The sequence below is a fragment of the Onychostoma macrolepis genome, chromosome 06 (genome assembly GCF_012432095.1).
Source record: "Onychostoma macrolepis isolate SWU-2019 chromosome 06, ASM1243209v1, whole genome shotgun sequence".
In the NCBI taxonomy this organism is placed as follows: domain Eukaryota; kingdom Metazoa; phylum Chordata; class Actinopteri; order Cypriniformes; family Cyprinidae; genus Onychostoma; species Onychostoma macrolepis.
Window position 1 is genome coordinate 6,756,459 of NC_081160.1, and position 20,706 is coordinate 6,777,164.

Here is a 20,706-nt window from a genome sequence, read left to right on the forward strand (position 1 = left end):
ATGCAGGACAATGATGACTGGTAGATGTACAATTAAAATATTTCTCAAAAGCCTATGATATTCACATTTCAATATGTAAAATGATGCATGGATAAACAAGTAAACCCAAGTCGCTTAAGTTCAGTAAGTGTTCATCATATTTTACCAACAATATAAATGCTACTCTGCACAGTAAAGAAGGGGGACATTTTTTACAATTATACAAAAAGGCCTTTTGCTAGATTACTTTCACTTTTTAGATTGTGTACAACAGGTTTTTCAGCAAAGTTTAGATTATGTAAAAAATTTAAGAGACCTTTGCACATCAAATATGATACAGTGGACTTTATAGGGTAAAGTAATTTATCAAATGAATCAGGAAAGCAATTAAAAATAGAAAAAAATGTTTATTTTTGCACAGGTCAAAGATATGACATTTAACATCCACCTCAGAGAACACAAAACCTCCTGCACTGGCCTATTTAACAGCAAATAGCTACATTCTACATAAAAGACGATACCAAGATTAAACTGAGTAACTCAAATCTCTTAAAAATCCAAAGAAACAGCTGAAGTGGTTTCAGAGAAGTAAACATCAAAGTCTGCGTTCATTGTCCACATTCTGTCCAAAAAAACTGCTAAAAATTTAGAAGCAAAACAAGAGGATGATCATAAATATACCTTTGGGGAAAAACAGAATTATGTGAGACAATTTCCATTTGAGTCACACCAACCATTTAGGCACAGACAGAAAGCAACTTCCATCCTGATGTATTATTTCCTGAAACTAGTGGTGAATCAAAACCATGCTAATTCTGTTACTGAGGTGCAGTTCAAATGGCAAAATTAACACAAAACAGTATAAAATCTCAAAAGGTTTAGAGCAAATGTTTCAACTCAGAGGACACTGTAGGCTATAGAATTTCAGAAATGACTTCTCAATAGTTTGAATGAGCGTCTGTACATTTCTGAGCAGGGAGAAACGTTGTGTTTATCTGTATGTGAAGTCTGTGCTATTGGCACCACTTGTGTAGCCGCCCAGGTTGGGGTAGGCGCTCTGGGTGAAGCTATAGCTCTGATTTGTTGTTCCGGGTGGCCCGAACGTTGCTGTACCAGGTGGTCCACTGTATGCTGTTTAAAAAAACCAAAAAAAAAAACCAAGAGTTTCAGATAGTTGTGGCTTAAAAACAAATTACTACACAGCATTCAAACTCACCTGCATAATTGAAATCGGGTGGTCCTCCCATTCCCATGCCAGGCCCTTGATATCCGTAGCCGTAGTCTGGTCCAACAAGAGGAGCTTGTTGATTTGTTGTTTTGCTCTGGGTTTGAGTTTGAGTCTGATTCTGGCCCTGATTGACAGGCTTTTTGAATTGTGAATAGGATTGGGTGTACTGATTATAATAGCCAGTCACTGGTGGTGGGACAGCCTGGTAGGTGGCCGTGCTGACGGTGGAGGTTGCAGACGGGTCTTCCTGTGGATTCATAAGTGTGCTGGAGTTGGTAACAGACTGGGCTGGGGTTAATCCAGCAGTAATGGTGGAGCCTGGGGAGACAAACGGATAGAGATTAAAAGTTAAGATGACATCCACATTAGAAAAATAAGTAACATGCACGTCTTTTTGGAGAACAGTTAGGTCATTCCATGAAATCGGTGCCTTTTCCACTTGGAAAAAGTTTAAATCAATATTTTTAAAATATCTATGAAATGAAGACACCTTGGACCTGTTCTGCGTGCTTCATAAGAGAATTTATGAGATTAATAGTACACTTTTACTCAGAACTAACTTCAAACCACCATCGAGTGTTTGTAATAACTTCCTTTTGCGATCACGTGTGGAATTTGGTCGTTTACTCTTGTTAAAATATGCTATTTATAGCCTTTTATATTGCTGCACAAATGAGCATTTCAGATGTACACATTCAATCTCATGAAAATCACATACAAACCATATCCTATCATAATCGTGTGTTTATTATCTTATATAATCTTTAGTGGCTGTTGTCATGTTAAGGCTTTTACACAGCAAAAATAAACATGAATGCTCTGCCGAAACTCACGTTGTTTGTGATGTTAACCGCCTCTCCATTCTTAAGTTGCCAGGGATACATTCCAAGTATAATACACATTAGTAAAAGGATCTATTTTAATTTGTCTATATACACTTTGGGCGGCCATGATACATTATAAAAGTAGCCCAAAAAACCGCAACCCACGGCTCTGTAATTTTTCCCACGACTGTATTTTCAAAATAGCCCACTTGTGCCGTTACCCTGGTTCGCTGTACTCTTATCACACAATGATAGATAACCTTCCGTGCTGCGATGACGGGAAGAAGTTGGGGTCAAATCTTATCAAACGATTAATTTGCATAAAAAAAAAAATATTAACGCAGTAAAATTTTTGGATTAATTGCATGCGTTAATGTTGACACCCCTAATATATATTAGGTTATATATATATATATATATATATATGCGTTAAATCCTCTGCCTCGATTGCCTGCATTGTAAGATACTCCCCTTGTCATTATACAAATTTGTCACAAAAACACATATATATGTTTTTGTGACAAATTTGTATAATAACAAGGGTATGAGAAGGGGAAGGTGACTTCAGTACATTACCCCATGTCCCCACTTTTCAAAACGCTTATAAATCACACAGAATGGAGTGAAAATCTGAAATAGCACAAAGTTTCCTGTAAGGGGTACGGTTGGTGTAGGGCAATAGCACATACAGTTTGTACAGTATAAAAACCATTACGCCTATGGGATGTCCCCACTTTTCACAAAAACGAACGTGTATGGTATGCATATATATATATACACTTTTTCCCCTGTGAAATTTTAGGATTTTAAATGAGGTTATGAATGACTTTTCCATGCCTAAAAATCATAAACATTTGCCCAGTCCTAAAGAGCACTTTCTTTGTGCATGTAGAAGCATTTTTCTGCTTCCTTAGCATTCAAGTGATAATCAAACCATGGAAATCAAAATGGTGATGCTAAATGAGCTATTTTTTGGAAACTGATAAGAAAGATGAGGCTTATGCCTTTCATTATGTTAGTTTACCTGCAAACTTGCCAGTGTTAAATCCTCTGCCTCTACCTCTGCCTCTTCCTCTACCTCGATTGCCTGCATTGTAAGATACTCCAGCCATACCATAGCCCTAAAGAAAAACAACAACTACTTTAGACCAAAGAGCAAAACAATATTAGACAAGAAAGAGGCCAAGAGAAGATCCAGAATAACACATCGCCTTTACCATAGGAGGGAATCTCTTTTTCTTGAGTGGGTCTGCAGGAGAACCTTCTGGAAAAAGCTGTTCTAATGCTGCAAGTGCTGCGTTGGCTTTGGCTAATTTCTTATTTGATCCAGAGCCCTGGAATTTCTGCCCATCAACCTCCACCTGAAAGAAAACACATGCACATGAGAACAATAAACTATTATATTCGAAGCGAGAACAACTGCAGGAAAACAGTAGATTTAAACAGCAGCACTGTCTCATGCATTGCTTATTCAAGGAGGTCAACATTAGGAACAGGATCGAGGGCAACAGAAAAAAACAGTTGCTGTCCATGACGCAGGCTGAATTTGTATGACTCATAAGAATATGAAGACAGACAGAATATTGGTGTTATAGCTGCAGTCTACTTTTTCCAAAAGTGAACTCAAACAAATGGATAGTATTTTGATGAAACTTTTTAAATTGAAATGACTTTAACATTTTAATTAACACATGCCACATCACCTACAACTTCATATGATGAATAAAAATGGGAAGCAGAACTAACATTACTGATGTCCTCAATTCATATACAGAGGTGTCGGGTTCATGGATTGCTCGGAAACTTCAGGCTTTTATTATTTGTCCTTGTATATTTACAAAGTTCTGCAGACATGCTACTTACTTGCTCAGACGATATAGTCAGGATATACGCCTTGTAGGACATTTTCCTTACTATCAGTGATGCTATAGATCAATGGTTAAACAATCACATTCAGTAGAGCTTTAAAATGTTCCTCCGCATAAAAACTCAATTTTATGTTTGAAACGCAGACGTCAAAAGAGAGCCAAGAACATCAGTGTACCTCTAATAATACAACATGTTCAAAAAAGACGCATGAAACATGGATATTATTGAAACAATTTATTCATATAACCATTATTTACTGTTGAGCTGCTCATGTTGACTTTGACCAGGTTCCTAGAGAAAAGAAAGAAGGTCCGTTTTAATAACGGATTACTATACATTTATGATGAGCGAATGGTGCTGATCTACTGTTGATGAATTACTGCTAATATTTGTTTTGATGATAGTTTCTTTAGTGTTATTTCTTTAGAAAATAATTGAGTGTGTTGATTGCTTTTTCTGTTTGGGAGCAGCTGAAAACAAAAACAAAAAGTCCCCAATGTATATTAGGCTGATGTGATTTTACCGTTTGAATTTTATTCCTGGTCATTCTATATGATTTTGGGTTGCACAAATTGCACCAGGGACTTCACATTTTTTGGACTCCTGTAGCCCCTATTGACCCTCGTCACAGGCACACTGCTCATATAAAAAGACTAAAGAAAAATGTAACAAATTTGGTATTTTGATTTTACAATAATTGGACAATTAATCAAAAATGGATTTTCAGTCTTCAGTATGCTGATTTGATGCTTAAGAAACATTTTTTAGTATTGAAAACATTTTTGCTGATAGATATTTTTGTGAAAACAGTGAAACATTTGTTTGCCTCAGTCACTACACAGTGTACCCATTGCTTCCTCACTAGGTGCCACCCTATATGTCTTCATAAAAACTAAAAATGAAATGTTCAAAGCAGAAACTGAAAATGTCATGATCGATTTGCTGTCCCTCATGCCCATGCCACAGTACAACTCAGAACAGTGTTAAAGAACTCCAGCTGAGTGTGATATTGGCATCACTGTGACAGGGAACATTTGCATGAATTTTCATTGTGACATTTAAAGTACAAGGACACTAGCCCAAAGTAAACTAGCTTTAGTCAACATGTCTAACCTCAATGGTGAAGGTCTTGTCATTGAAGCGTCCCTTGACAGAGGTTAGTTCATATTTCAGACTTCTCCGCTTCTCGTTGAGCTCCATGACGGGATTCTTGCCATGTTTGGTGAGGATGGGGCCACCCTGCAAGATGAAGTGGAACCAATCATGCCAAACCAATTTCCTACAGTCTACTAGGGATGTAACGGTATGAAAATTTCTTATCACGATTATAGTGACCAATATTATCATGGTTATCAGTATTATCACGGTATTGTTAAAATGTGCCGGAGATGTTCAAAAAGTACCAACACATAAATCAATTCACCAAGTTTTATATTTAAAAATCAACAAACAACAAATAAAATGACTTTGTTTGCATAATCACTAAAACAATAACATTACCAATGATGTTTGGACTTTAAATGACAACTTGACTGAGAACAGTTTAATAGCATGTTCAAATATGTACATTTTCAAATAAAGCTTTGAAAAAGTTTCATAAAAAGGTAAACCTCACAAATAAAGAAAAGCCTTTAAATAAAGAAATGGGTTATGTCAACATGATAATTGATTAATAAATGATTATATGCATTTTATCTGTTCCATAAATAATTCTAGATAACTTATCTGAATTGTTTAAATGTGTAGAATCCACATAAGCGTGTTTTTCATCAACCGGTCAAAATGTACAGCAGGGCATGCAAATTCGGTCAGTTTTTGGCCAGACAGAAACTGCACACAGGCTGAATGTAAATATAAGTCTCTGTAAATCCATTCACTGACACTAGGTGGCGCTTATGGAAAAGCTGAATTACAGCGGTTTCCCGTAAACTCCGTGGACAAAGCAGTATTGCGATTAAGAACACTTCCTTTAGGCATTACATGGAGAGAAGATGAAAACAAAATGCCATCGAATCGTTTCTGAAGACAGTCAGAACCTTCAGAGGTACATTCATATAATTAATTCATTCATATATTCATTTGTAGAATTCCCTTTGCACTCTTTTAAAACCTCCCAGCTTTTCCGCCGTGTTTTCACTTAAACCGAAACTACTCTGTGTGCTGTGCACACATGAGACTGATACTTAAAACTGTGCGTTATGCTGGACATTTATCGTGAGTTGTTCAAATCGAAACGAATATGGTTTTAATGATAATTAAAATATGAAACGGTAATACTAACCGTGGGGAATTTTATCATGATTTATCGTCAAACCGGTAATCGTTACATCCCAACAGTCTACACAGGCATCAAACCTCAAAGCTATTCAAGGAGGATCAATCTTTGGATGCCAACCTCATTTCCGTCATCAGACCCCGTAGGAGTGGTTTCATCGGACCCGGTGACCGCAGGTGCGGCAACAGACTGGCTCTTATTTTCATCTGCAGGCTTGGTCTCTGATGGCAAGGGCACACCTAATGCTTGCAGAACCTGTGTCGTGGACATGGCATAGACAACATCTGAAATTCACACAATGTTTATTTCACACTTATTAAAAACAACCCTGCAAACTGTTCCCTGTGTAACAGCTACATGTGGCATCTAAAATGCGGTTTCTTTTAAAATTAAGACTATCAGCTAACTCACTTTCTGGGCAACATGAAGCTTGGCGCTGCGTTTGGAGGGGCCTGTAGCCTCATAAGTTACCCCATCCACCTCTACAGCCATTGTGAACTGAGGTTCATGTTCAGGCCCAGTCTGTGATGCCAATCTGTAGAGGGTTCCAGGCCGTAGCTGGTTCAGCTTCATCAGGGCATTTGCTGGTTCGCGTCTTTCTGCTAGGAGTAAACAGGTGTTATGAAAAAAACAATATGGCTGACTTTGTATATAATACATATTTCATTAGATGAGGTATGCTGTACTTTTCTAACACACAATGAATATAAAATTAGTGCAGGGAATTTGAAATTGAGATGCATACCTTTTCTCGGAAACTTTGGCTTCATTTCCAAATCACCTGCATCATAAACTTCCCTTGGCCTCTTTACAGGAATATCAGCTACTGCAATTTAATTAAATGAAAGGGAGAAATGTGGCATGATAATAGATTAACAGACACAGAAAACATGGTTTTCTTTGCTCTTATGAAATAAAACATAACATCTATGTAGACATATTAGCATTCAAAATGCAAAGGTATCTATCCAGTCCAACATTCAATGTCTATTCAGTGTTTAGCAACTGGATCAACCCTAGAAAATGACAATATGAACTACAGCAGTAGTTTTCATACAAGCAATCCTAATAGGTGTCATTTACAAGATACAAAATCAAACATAGCCTACTTATTTTATGAGGGGAAGCCGGTTAAACTGTTTTTGAACACTAGAAAGAGTCACTTTGGTACCTCTGTTTTGTTCGCTGAGCATTCTAGAAGCTTTGGAATTGAGGCGGTCCATTCCAAGAACTTTGTAAAGCTGCCCAAAAGCTGACAGTCTTAAGGCAAACTAGAGGTGAGAGGAAAGCAACAAATAAATTGTAAAAGATCTAAATGGGTTTCTCCAAGGTTGTGAATGTATCAGCTGTAATAACCATCCTATCTGGCCTCAGTCATTTACTCTCATGTTGCAGTATTTTTTATTCCCATAATCAAAAAAGAGAAATGGTCACAAAGAGTTCATAGTTCTCACCACAGTGTTTAAAAGAGCTTTGTGTGAGGGAACAGAAAGAAAAAGCACAGAAGTTTACCACAGAAGTCCTGATATCTCACTTTTGTTCTGCATATTTGAAAAGATTTGATTTACATTTTTTTAAATCTCTTCTGTCACTTTTCTTTTTTGAGTATTGAAATACATACTCACAATGAACAGTTATTTTATGGAAAACAGCTGCATGAAATTTTCATTGTGCTCCACCATATGGGGCCAAGTAAATAATGACCATTTTCATTTGTATGGTTTCTAGACCGATAAAAATTCAAACTACAGTGTAAAATTGCAAGTAACCTGTGCACTCTGGGTAATGTCTTCTCTCTGTTGCAGTGTAAGATGGGTGCCAGCATCAGCGCTGTCTCGCTCACAGGGATCAGAAACGCCTGGACCATCTGTTGAGAAGAGTCATGCTCAGTAGATGACTCAAAACACCAACATATGCTCAGTCACTCAGAAACACAGGTAATGCTTAGTTTCAGTCTTTACCCTCCATTAGTATCCCTGACGCAAGACACTCCAGAACTCTCCGGAACGCCTCTCCAGGTCCCAGCAGCCTCTCGCTGGTTGAAATAGCCTTCTGACAGAGCAGCTCAAGAATCTATATAGAATTAAAGAGATATACACAGAAAAGTGACCTACAAATCTCTCTCTAAAAAGACTTGTAAGTGTTTAATTGTAAAGATATATGCATTTTATCTGGTTATTGAGGTGGACTCACCCATCCTTTGAGTGGGGCCCACGTTGAAACACGGGTACACAAGTCCCGCAAGATCCGAATCACGACGACACACGATTCAAGCCCGGACACTTTAGCCTGTTAACCCAACAAATAGCAAACCCATCAACACTTTATCATGCATCTTCAAAGAACTTCTAGATGCTTTTTAGAGGACGTTTTGTATGAAGCAGATCAATCTGGCCAAATTATAGGTTCTGACCAATAACGAACAAATTGCAACCTGGGAAAGATACATCTGACATTTAAACGGAAACAGGTTATGCGCAATTCAGTTTTAAGCATTTATAGACGTTTCAGAATTCAAACAGCCTTAAAAAACATTTTTTCAGAGAAGCTCAATGTGCAAATATGTATTTTCCCCAGGTCAAAGGTCAGATTAAGTTACAAGTCGACTTTTAGACAAATAAAGACGGGATGCAAACCTGGAACCACTTGGCCTGGCGGAGAGACGCCAGAGAAGCCAGGCATTTCTGCCTGTCCAGAGCGTCCTGCGGAGAGCTTTCCGCGCACGGTTCTAGTGACGAATGGAGTAAGAAGACAAGGTACAGTTTGACCAAGGGGGGTTCTGTCATCTGGCCAGGGGGCAGACGCAGTGTTCCCATGCCCACAAGCAAGAGGAAGAGGGGGAACTGTTCGGCAAGTGATCTAACACAAAGCTTAGTCTGTTTAAACAGTGATAAATCTTCTTTAAATTACTCTACTTCTATAGACATTTCACCCTCCTCTTCTGTAGGCCAACTGCGTCCCCCCTTCCGAGACAGAGAGTTTCCAGTTGGTCAAAAGTCCAGCGCCCCTAAAATTGACAAACTAGAAGGCTTGGTTGAGAAAGTCAATTTGCAACCACAGGCAACAAAAGCAATACCTTAATTTAAATGAAATAGGTTGTGTACAGGGTAAATACTGCAGCAAAATACAAGTGAAATCTGTTCTAGATGAACAGATTACTTCTTAAGCACAAAAACAATTGTTACATACAATTAAGCTAAATACAATGATCTGAAACCGTAAAAAAAAAAAAAAAAAAAAAAAAACTTGTACAAAAAATAAGCACATTGTAAAATATAAATCTAGTGGTTAATTTTTGCTGCAATGCAAACCCTTCGTATCGCTTTAGAGGTGACGTTCGGAAATCTCAACGTTCAACAGTAAAATGCTGAACAATAGCGAAGATAATACTTGCAACATTTAAAATGCTGAAAGCACCCAGTATTTGGCTCAGAAGGAACCACCACTCATTTGATGCAGCAGGACTTTTATTTTCACTCCTCCGATGTACTGATGGTCTTTTAGGTCCGAAAATGAAAAAGAGTGAGATCATACCTCCAGATGCCTCTTTTTCAACCTGCTCCCTGATCACGGGTGAGGTCAGATGGATGCTCAGTTTCAGACTGGGCTCCGTCGGGCTAGTAACAATAATAGCAGCATCTTGGATAGATGGAGTGATGACGTATTTCTCCTCAGTAACATCCTTTCATTGAAGAAAGCGAGAGGAGAAACTGCATGTCAGTTTAGTTTTTCATCAATATTGGCATGTAAATAATCATCTGTCTTGCATGGAATCTACACCCACAAAAACTCAAGAGGATACAAAAGCTTCGATACATATACTAGCATTCAAAATTTGAGTGTTTTTGAAAGACATCTCTCTCCAAAGCTGCATTTATTTGATACAGTAAGAAATGTAATTTATTTCTGTGACGGCAAAGCTGAATTTCAAAAACCTTAGGTCAGGTTAGATGCCATATTGAAAATTTTATTTTATATATATATATATATATATATATAAAAACAAGGCTGTCAGGGACAGACTTACAGTCTTTACAATGTACACACTGTATAAATTTCATCAGTATACTTTATAAAGTTTTTTGTCTACCAAAAGTTTTATTTCTGAAAGATGTCAACAGAACAATCTGCATGGTGTTAAACAATACAATCCATGAATACACTACACTTCTATCCCTCACAGCCTCAATGTCATTTCTGTCAAAAATTAAATATGGCACCACCCTGACTAAGGTTTATTACCCCAGATTTCAGTGTTAAATAATCCCTCAGATTATTCTAATATGCTGATTTGGCGCTGAAGTTTCGCTATCAGTATTGAAAACAGTTGTGCTACATAACATTTTTGTGGAAGTTAAGTTGATGAACTAAGTTCAAATCTTTTGAAATATACATTTTGCAATATTATAAATGTCTTACTGCCCCTTGATCAATTCAATTTAAATGCATCCTTGCTCGAAAAAAACAAAAAAACAAAAAACAACTTATTGACACCAACTTTTCAGTAGTCTATTTGTTTATTGGAAACATTAGCCAATTTTATAAAGCTTTCAAATACCAATAAACTATAGTGTTCTCATCTCTCTTGAACTTTTTACTACATTGAAATACAGTCTGCATAAAGACGCCAATTTTTCTGCTTCATGCATTTAGCAAAACAAAGCTGTTTGTATTTGCATAGATTTGCATTATGCTTATGTTTCTCGAATGAGGCCCAATCAATGAGAAAAGCAAGTATCAAAACTTCAAAATTCTATAATAAAACATTCTATAATAACACAAATTAATAATAAAGGGTGAGAAAACCTTTATGAATTCCGAGAGTTTTCCAGAGATCAGCCTGAGCAGGGAACTGGTAGGCACATCCCTGGAGAGCAACACCAACTCTAACTCCAAGTCATCTTTCAGCAGGAGTCCTTTAGCCACCAGGCCCACTCTCAAAACACCACGCAATTTACTTTGAGGTGAAGCACTGCAGAGAGGACAGCACAGACTCTGAGCAAGAGGTTATACTTCCACCGAAACTGTAATATAAATTACTAAATTATTATACTTAAATTATTGAAAATCTAAATACATTAGTGCAGGTGACTTCTCTAACCAACACCCATACCTTCCAGCATCGGCGGCACTACTCTCTTTCTCATTTAACCAATCAGAGACAGACTTCACGGCACACTCCACATTAGACACCATGCTCTGCACTGAATCCAGCTGCTCTGCTGATGGGTACACAGTTGTGTGCTTGGCCTTTATATAGCGATCCTCATTCACAAACGTTCGCTGAGGCGGTGGCCTCATTGGCGGAAGCTGTAGAGTAAAAGAAGAGTTGAATTTATGACACTAGATTCAAAACATTGCCATTGCAGTTTGCACTTCCTCGGTTCATGTGTTCTCATCACGGTGTTCTGTTATTTTAGGCAAACAATGATGGGTACAAACATATTAGCAGTTTAATCTAAAAACAACAAAAAACATGAGAACTAGTCTCCCAGAGAGAGGGAGAACATGAACAAATTTGCATTGTAAATTTAATATTCATAGTAACATACGTCCTCTGGGTGCAGATTCTCCTCTTCCCACTTCCTGTACTCAACAACATATTGGTTGTACTGCCTGAGGTCTTCTTCATAACACAAGCAGTCATACCAATAACGCAACTCTTCATACCTGCAACAAGAAGTTAAGTTTCATTGCATCTTTATACACCACACATGCCCAAACCTGGACCGTGGGCCAAAATTGGCCTGTGATGAATTTTGATGTACATCATATTAAAAGAGGAGGGAAAAAATATGGGGAAAAGCATGCCATTAAATCATGTGTTCATTTTAGATTTTTGTTAATTTTTTAAAATCCCATTGAAATGTAAAGCATTGTAAATTATTTTTTAATCAAACTCAATGAAACAAATTAGTGCTGGGCAACGATTAAATCGCATCCAAAAGTTTGTTTATATAATACATGCATGTGTACTGTGTATATTTATTATGTATATATAAAAAGAGACACACATACAGTATATTTATATTCATATAATTTATTTTATATACATTTAATAAATAAACAACATTTTTCTTAAATATATACATGCATGTGTATTTATGTATTTCATAAATACACACACATATTAATGTACACAAAAACTTTTACTTTCAGATTTGATTAATCGCACTAGCCCAGCACTAACAAAAATTATTATTTTATTTATTAAATTGTAATATACAGTAATATAGTTGGATATAATGCAAAATGTACCTTTTTGTCTATGCCCCTCAATCAAGTTTGATTTCTGGCCCTTTGTATTAAAAATTTAGGGCACTTCTGTTATATACATAAATTTAAGCAGCTTAGTATGACAGAATGTCATTCAAAAGTACTGCATTTAAAGAGGGTCCCCGTCTTTTAATCATTAAATATCCAAGACATTTATCCATGAAACTTGGGTAAAAAGGCACAATAGAACCAGCATAAAAAGACATTTCTAGCCTTTTTCTGCCTAATTAACTACAATAATAAAAATAAAATAAATAAATAGAAATATTTACTTTTCCAAGCCTTGAAATTACAATTATACATTTTCTACATACAGGTTTTCTTCGTGACCTGTTTAGAGCATTCCCAACATTACATTTTTGAAGTATGGGGTGTTTTACCGGTCGTAGTCCTGCGGGTGGAGGCGGTAACCCTCCTGCATGAGATTATCCCAGTACAGCAGCTCCTCATAGGCCTGGTGCTCGTCCCAGGCAGGTGGTGGTCGAGGTGGAAGAGGTCCTTCCCTCCGCCTCGGAAAATTCCCCATTTGAGCCATTTTCTTCAAACAATCACCTGTACGCAAGTCGCACAACGTTTGTAGTCAATAAAGGATTCAAACGGAAAACCCCATCAAAACACACATGGAGTTATCGAGTTAACAAGCCAGTCAATTAATGGTTCCCAGCGGACTTCTAATTAAAACTGAAACTTCATAAAGCTGCAAAAATGAAACACATTTTCAAAATAAAGCATCTATCGCGTCTGTACAAAACATCAGATATCGACGAAGCATGCTAGCACGCGCACGGAGAGTCATTTGAATAAACGATTTACGCAAAAACAACGACTCATATTTACCGGTACAGCTGGCTAGTACAACCAAAATTTGTAGACGTCTTTAAGATCGCGTAGATTTTAATATCACGTGTCCATGTATTTCTTTACATAGCTAAACGAATTTGTTGCAGCCTACTCACCATTCACTCAGTTTACTCAATGGAAGCGTAAAAAGCTCCACTTCCGGGCCATGCACTGACCCCGCAGCGCATGCGCACTCAAATTCCGCCTCGCCTAGCGGAGACATGAGGAACTCCATTTATTGGGGGCGTTTTTTTTTTTTACACCTTGTGAATAGAATGCATACACACCCTGCAGGAACAATTAATTGCTCATTCCTATCATGCAGTGCATTTTCATGTTTATTATTTTTTTATGTTTTGTTTGGGGTAGGTTGTCACACTATTATTCAAATTTGTCAATTACAATTCCTATACAATGATCTATTATGTTCCATTTTTGCAGTTTTGAACTGTTTTGTGTCAAACAAACAACTACTTACTATTTAATGACAGCTTTCCTCGTGCATTACAGCATGTTGAATAGGTCTTGAATAGGCTAACTAATTAAAATGATTAAACAGTGATTATTAACAGTACTGGGTATCATTATTCTGGCTTTTGGAATATTCTGTTTGTTTATAAGTTAGAGCCTGGTTTATTGAGCTTCATGCATCAAATTAGTAACGAAGTGAAAAATAAATAAATGTATAAAAACTGATTTCATAGGTAGCAACAGAAATGAAATTTTGTTTTGTTTTATTATAATGCTTTTCAATGTAAAATAACAACATTAAAAGCCTCCAGAAAATTGGAGGGATAACACAAGAAATAAATTATACAATAATATGAAGATTATTATTCACATGAGCATTTTTGCACAGTAACATATATGCAAGACAAACATAAGGGGAAACTGTCTTCCCCTTCTTTGAGGGGAAATAATGTTCACCACATGAAATATGGGTTTACCTCACAGTTAATATATTGTTGATGATCATGCTGTACAAAATCTGATTAGGTGAACATTTCTTTCCAATAAGACAATGTTTAAAATATTTTTTGTGCTTCTCGTTACTGTCATGTCGGTTTTCATGCCCAGGGCCATCATCATGGGGAACAACTAGGGACACATAAAAACACTGTCCCAGACCTAAAGCTACAACACTGGCCAAATTAATGCCTCAATTACTAACACCAGTGTATTTTCTGTATTGAGGGCCCAAGACAGCAAATAATTGCTGTTCTCTCTTTCACAGGCAAGTTTCCAGCCAAATTCTTATTATTAGCGCTTTACAGGGAGTAATAGGAATGTTCATCTCATGCTTTATTTATCTTTGTGCAAATTTGCTTAAATAATTACATTCTTAACATAGAGAGTGCAGTACATATTGTAATAAAGGGGCCCTGTGAGATCCTCTGTGACACCGAGTAGGCCTCCTGTTGTTATTGATGCACACTCAGATTCACACTCTACTGACAGGATTCTTCTCAGAGCTGGGGAAGGAATGGATCTCCCAGCAGCGAAAAGTGCTTTCCTTAAAGTCTGTTGGACGTTTGGTGATGAAGTAAATCTTTTGGAGGACGGAACGACGAAGGAGAATATAGACCCATGGGTCCAGTATCTGGTTCCAGGATGCTATCCGCACTCCCATTATCATTAGGGTCTTAAAGGTGGCAAGGTCATCTCCAATAGAGCCCTCGTATGACTGTTTCACTGTAATTAAGCCAACAATCTAAAGAGACAAAGACAAAGACAAAATTCCATAAGGATTATGACAAAATATCCAGGTCTAAGAAATCCATAGTTCAGTCTATTAAAATATTAGATGCTTTCAAGTTCATATACTTATACTATTCTATGTCATTTTATTATAAACTGTGTCCAAAAAAGCTTTAAGTTATGTGCTTCATTTAAAAAAATAAAATAATAATACAATTTAGACACTAAAAGGCGTTTCTGCCACATAGAAAAAAATTGAAAAGTAATCATAAGATAAATTTGAAAACAAGAAATAAAAATATAGCATCACGATGTGAAATATAAAGTTGCAGCTGATATATAAAATTGCAATTAGCTTTGTCATTTTGTTTACTCTGTGGCATAAATGGGCTTTTGTTCATTTGTTTAAACTTTTCATTTGTACGGAGTACCGCACTGTCCACAGATTCAAACCTTCCTCAAAAGTGCTCAAGTTGTTGGAAATGCACAAAATAGGTCACAGAAACGATTACTTTGTGGCTATTTAAGATGCTTTCTTTTCTGCTTGTTTTAAGCACGTTTGCATGGCAGAAAAAGCACTTTGTTGCCAAAGTCTTGTCATGTTTTTTTCAAGAATATCTGGGCAACAATTTCAAAGACTGTCAACATAAAAACGCAAACAATCTGAGTGAAAATGTGGTCAATTACTCTATAAATTAACCAAACTTGTCTACTAAAGATCTACTTCCTATATAGTCTTTACTTACAATTATTATTTTCTATACATGTATGTTCTATTTAAATAGTGCTTGGTTTTCACTGATTTTAACTACAGTGTGTTATTTTAGTGAGCTTTCTTTCTTTCGAAACTTTAGTTTTATGGTTTTAATATTATGCCAGGATATAGGGCCCATTTTCATGATGGGGCTACTGACCCCATTGACCTGCTGTTGAGTTATTGCAACTGCTCATACTCACCAGAAGAGGGCTCCAGCAGATACAAGATGTGACCATTATGCCTACAAGTTGCACCACCATCTCAATATCATGGGATCTAGCCGATCGATGGTTACAGGGTTTCTTTCGTATCCTCGCTAACACAAGCGTCAGTCCACTTATGGTGTTACACACCAAAGCAACAGCAAGGGATGTCAACCCCAGTCCAGAGAACAACATAACAAAGGCCACGTCTGCCTTCTCTGTGTCCTCCAGCACTTTAATGAAACACCAGGTACCAGGATACTGGTAGGTATATGAACCCAGCTGAAAGCAGGGCAGAAGAGCAACGCAAAGAGCTGCTAACCAGATAACAGAAAGAGAGAGCTTAGTCCTTGTGGTTGTAACCAGAGACGCATGGAGCAGTGGCTTTGTCACCCCTAAACACCTCTCAGCTGCCATGGCGCAACCAAGAAAGAGTGGACACAGTCCGAAAAACACCATGCTGCCTCCTAGAAACTGGCATAATGGGTCCGCCCGGTTGTATTCTTCAGAGGGTACACCTCCAGAAAGATACAGCCTCATGACTATTGAACCAGGTATGACATGCCCCACAAAGTCGGTAGCCACCAAAGAGCTGGCAAACAGGAGAAATGCTTTGGATCGTCGACGTAGGCGAGCGTATGCGTTTGCCAGGATGAATAAAGCCACAATGTTAGACAGGATCCCCAGGGTCATTGAGAGCATTGCAGCTATAGGGCCGCTCAGGATCGGTCTCTCCGAGGTGACATTCTCGGAGTCGGCAAGTGATGGAGAGGTCGGCTGTCCTTCCCATTGACTGTCGTTGGAATATGGGCTGAGTGGCGCAGCGCCTGATGAATTGTAGTGATGCATGGCTAACTCAGAGGAGTTTTTAGCTGCGGGGCGCCCATCTTCATGCAGAGCTGCTGATAGGATGGAGAAATAGGTTTAGAATAGATCATTTGAAAGACACCAAGAAATCAAAATTAGTATTGTAGCCATTATGTGCATTTTAAAGGTACGAGCTTTCTCTTTCTTGCTTACTGAATACTTTTAATCATTTTTAAAAATACAGATATTCCCAGATAAATATATAAAAAAATGTATTAGTGTGATTGTCACATCACATAGCATCTTTCAGTAAATGTAGTACAGATCATCCACATACAGTGAACAGTATACGTGCAGTACTATAATGCAGCAAAAAAGTTATAATACTAAAATATATCCTACATTCTTGAGTTGCATATTCTGTTTTATGGACAGGCAAACATATATATTTTTTTTTTGTAGATTATCGGAGTACATTTTACATGAAAATACTATTTTAGTCTTTCTGATTCAAAAATTCAAATTTAATTCAATGTGTTACTTGCCATTTGTCAAATTTAGTGAAATTTCTTTCTTTTTTTTTCAGTGTACAGTGATCATCATGTGGATTTTCTATACCACCTGTATTATTATGGTGGTGTTCAGTATTTTAAGGCAAAAATAAAGCTGATTTTGACTGAGTTTAATATTTTAACATTATATCACTTAATGAAATACACAGTTATAAGCTGTAAAATATAGGCACAATTATGCCATCATGTAATTAAACATTGCCATTGTTTACACATTATGATTTTTATTTTATTTTATTTTTAAATAGTGAATTCCTGAAACCATGTCTGGCCAATTTGACTATAAATCTATTGGGATATTTCTATTTCACTGACCATTTTAAAAAGCACCCCCACCCAAACTTCCTGTACAAACAGGAAATGTATCATTATCCAAAGTAGGCTAATTGCATGCAGTCTTTAAAACATACAAACATGTGCAACTATTTTAGATTTTGTCTCAAAATGATAAATTACATGTATATATCTGTTTGTCATACAATCATATTATCATCTAAAAAAAAAAAAAAAAAAAATAGGGAACATATATTCAGGGCCACGCCAAACATTACAGCTGAGAGAAACATGTTCCGACAGAGGCTACTGACAGCCACAAATCGTTTAAAAACATTCCTCAAGGCTCATTCGCCTGCATTTGACCCCTCAATGTTATGCTTTCGTCCTGGAGTCAACATCTCCCCTGAAGAATGCTACAGTGAGTCATTTTATAGTGAGTTGGTTGCATGGATGCATTTAAAAGGACCTATCCAGAAAAGATATAAATTGCGTGTTACAACAAAGTTGGGTTCCTCTGACACAGCGTCTATTTACAACTCAGTAAAGACCAATACAACTGCTTACCGTCATTAACGAATATCCATTGGGATTAAAGCATCATGTCAAAAAACCAAGCTTACCTGCATGCGTAAAAGTTAAAAAACTTTTTTTTTGTCCTATTTTGTAAATAAAATAAAATAAATCATTTCATGAACAAAAGTAAATGTTACTTTTAACTAAAGAAAAATGTAAATCACTACCGTTAAAAATGAAATGATGTATTATAACTGGTGAATGTACAAGAAAAATGGTGCATCGTCATATCCATATATTCCATACGAGCGCCTGGTCATCTTTAATAAAAGAAAAAGGTAATGCAGGTTCGGCTAGGTTAAAAAAAAAGTTCCCCGTAAGAGGATAATAAGTCGTTTTAAATGAAGAAATGCAGATTCATAGATTCGTAGTTTGACGGAGGTACATTCCACCGGCGGACGCGGACGCGCGCGCTCAGAGCAACCGCTTCAGTACAGTGTGTTTCTGACGGAAACATGCGGGTGACTATATAACCCCTCCCTGATGAAGCTCACTGCTCTTAGGTGAGTGTGAATCACTCTTACTACCGGCCTGAGAGCTGCTTTTCTCCCATATAAAGATGGTGCTGTTATTTAAAGCCTTGTTGATAAGAAAACGGGTTAATCGTTTTAACCGTCAAGCCACTATATTACAAACTAACACATACAGTAACTTTAGGCTAATGGCAGGTAGGCTATTCATGCATTAAATACTAATTCAATAATTCTTATGATAAAGACAGATACCTGATTCAGCATTTGCGATTTCGTTTTTCCCTGCTCTCTTAGGTCTGACCTTGAACATACTATCAAATATTCCACTAAACCAGATTTTTGTAGATTGAAGTCAGGTGTCTGTGTTTGCTTAATTTTTTTTTCAACCTGGCAAACTAGAGTGGCTCCACACTTGTGGTTTGGATTCAGATTAACAGCAATATTTTTACATGGTGATATTAAAGAAGGCAAGAGAAAAACTTGATGTTGACCACAGCGGTGACATGGCTGTTTAAAGCAATGATTTCTTCTCAAAGAGCAGCTTATGTATTTATTGACTGCATTTTAATATGCATTGAATTGCTTTAAGATCATTAAAAAAAAAAAATTAAATCAAAGCTCTCTATATGACATGCACAGGAATTGTAATGTGAAGTAAAAGGGAAAGTGGCTGGTTGTCACACAGGCTGTTTCTTAAGAAATACAAGGTTTTGAAAATGGGTGCTTCCTCTTTCAACACTTAGTTCAACAACGTAGTTCAGTTATTGTACAATATATTTTTAGTGCATTCTGTGCTAAACTGAAATTTGAGTATTATTCTCTTTGTCACTATTGTTGTGTAAACAAGTGACCACAGTTAAACCACATTACATTTAAACAAGATTTGGACTGGTCAATTTAACAATGTTCTCAGAACAAGGATATCTGTTGATAAATAACAGGTTGGGGCAAGTTGTCACGCGTGTTTTGAATGTAAAAATGTCAATAATTGTTTAGTGCTGTGTAATCATTGTACTGTATTGTTTACAGTACAATGAGGCACAAAAGGTGCCAATGTCTGTTCCATGACCATCTTCCATGATCTTTTTTTCATGGAACAACAGAAAAAACTTTCAAAATAATTGGAAACCCCAGAACTAACCCAATGCTCCCTGAATGCCATTGAATTTATGGAAAAATTTATGGAAAAACTGAACGTATAATGAAGTGATTGAGGTGGAAACACTTGCCCCAGATAAGAAAAAAATATGACAAATTTAAACGAAAATAGCGGTTTCAAGTAAAATTGTTTTTAATCTTCTCTTTCAAGTAAGAGAACACCGGATAGCAAAAAATATTTACAGCGCAAAGACTTGATCGTGCTTGGAACTGATTGATGTCAAAATGGAGAATAGTGTCACATATCAGCCACATCAATAAGCTCAAGTTAGAGAAGTTCTGAACCACCCAGGTCTCTCTCATTATGTCATCAGCCAGGGGTTTAGCTTTTGAGAAGCTCATTATTAGGCTATTGACACTGGAACCTTAACATGGACAGATGAAGTGTAATTTTTTTTTTTTTTTGTCATTTCAAAGATGTGGTGTTCAGAAATGTCAACCAGGAGCCGGGTGCTTGGCTACAGCAGGGATTTTCCATTTAGAGCACCATTCTCCCATTCACTTAATAATCTTGTGAATGTAGCCACTTGGATTCTGTTTGATTTCAGCCTCCAAGACTAAGTCTTACAGTGACCAAATTTTACTTCTTTATTTATTTTGCAAAAACCACATTCTGTTTCCGCTCTTCCCTTGTCCAACTGTGAAAAACTGAATCTGCAAATTGAGGGCAGAATATGGTCTGAAAAGGGCAGCAGTCAATCAAGGACTTCAAGACACAAATGCATTAATGTTGGAAATCAAGGATGTGCTTAAAGATGTGTTTTAGAAGTATGCCATTGTGCAAGTTTCAAATACATGATTGGAATTTATTTTTTAATTTCAAGGAATACTTGGAATCATGGTTATTTTATCATTTAGAAAAGAAATATTGTCAATTAAAATTTTACCATTTACTCTG

General features: G+C 36.9%; 2 protein-coding genes across 10 annotated transcripts; both read right to left on the bottom strand.

Moving 5' to 3' along the window:
• Positions 1 to 366: 366 nt before the first annotated feature.
• On the bottom strand, positions 367 to 13,495 carry ilf3a (interleukin enhancer binding factor 3a). Of its 3 annotated transcripts, none has more exons than XM_058779555.1 (19): positions 13,408 to 13,495; positions 12,832 to 13,003; positions 11,728 to 11,845; positions 11,289 to 11,485; positions 10,982 to 11,147; positions 9,710 to 9,857; positions 8,812 to 8,903; positions 8,369 to 8,464; positions 8,137 to 8,248; positions 7,945 to 8,042; positions 7,347 to 7,446; positions 6,921 to 7,001; positions 6,587 to 6,774; positions 6,296 to 6,430; positions 5,014 to 5,139; positions 3,249 to 3,392; positions 3,056 to 3,152; positions 1,196 to 1,525; positions 367 to 1,110 (listed from the first exon to the last, which is right to left on the bottom strand). In XM_058779555.1, exons 2-19 carry the CDS (start codon positions 12,984 to 12,986, stop codon positions 971 to 973), a joined length of 2,523 nt encoding a protein of 840 aa, XP_058635538.1. In that variant the 5' UTR covers positions 12,987 to 13,003; positions 13,408 to 13,495; the 3' UTR covers positions 367 to 970. The 3 variants fall into 3 exon arrangements, with proteins under 3 accessions (XP_058635538.1, XP_058635536.1, XP_058635537.1); XM_058779553.1 differs by having other exon boundaries at positions 6,587 to 6,777; XM_058779554.1 differs by having other exon boundaries at positions 6,587 to 6,777; positions 13,289 to 13,419.
• A 513-nt stretch (positions 13,496 to 14,008) lies between these two features.
• Positions 14,009 to 18,624, bottom strand: ptger1a (prostaglandin E receptor 1a (subtype EP1)). Of its 7 annotated transcripts, XM_058779284.1 has the most exons (4): positions 18,345 to 18,624; positions 18,169 to 18,260; positions 15,947 to 18,070; positions 14,009 to 15,002 (listed from the first exon to the last, which is right to left on the bottom strand). In XM_058779284.1, exons 3-4 carry the CDS (start codon positions 16,796 to 16,798, stop codon positions 14,733 to 14,735), a joined length of 1,122 nt encoding a protein of 373 aa, XP_058635267.1. In that variant the 5' UTR covers positions 16,799 to 18,070; positions 18,169 to 18,260; positions 18,345 to 18,624; the 3' UTR covers positions 14,009 to 14,732. The 7 variants fall into 7 exon arrangements, with proteins under 7 accessions (XP_058635267.1, XP_058635272.1, XP_058635271.1 ...); XM_058779289.1 differs by lacking the exon at positions 18,169 to 18,260 and having other exon boundaries at positions 15,947 to 16,848; XM_058779288.1 differs by having other exon boundaries at positions 15,947 to 16,848; positions 18,225 to 18,624.
• Positions 18,625 to 20,706: the final 2,082 nt, after the last annotated feature.

Bases quoted from the DNA above. Each gene is read 5' to 3' on its own strand.
- ilf3a (XM_058779553.1), bottom strand. From the start codon at position 12,986: ATGGCTCAAATGGGGAATTTTCCGAGGCGGAGGGAAGGACCTCTTCCA. The intron at 11,148-11,288 runs GTATGGGTGTTG...TCCTCTCTGCAG, and splicing joins AGTGCCGCCGATGCTGGAAG to TGCTTCACCTCAAAGTAAAT. The intron at 8,043-8,136 runs GTAAAGACTGAA...TCTTCTCAACAG, and splicing joins GTCAGGGATACTAATGGAGG to ATGGTCCAGGCGTTTCTGAT.
- ptger1a (XM_058779289.1), bottom strand. From the start codon at position 16,798: ATGCATCACTACAATTCATCAGGCGCTGCGCCACTCAGCCCATATTCC. The intron at 15,003-15,946 runs GTGAGTATGAGC...TTGTCTCTTTAG, and splicing joins TCTGCTGGAGCCCTCTTCTG to ATTGTTGGCTTAATTACAGT.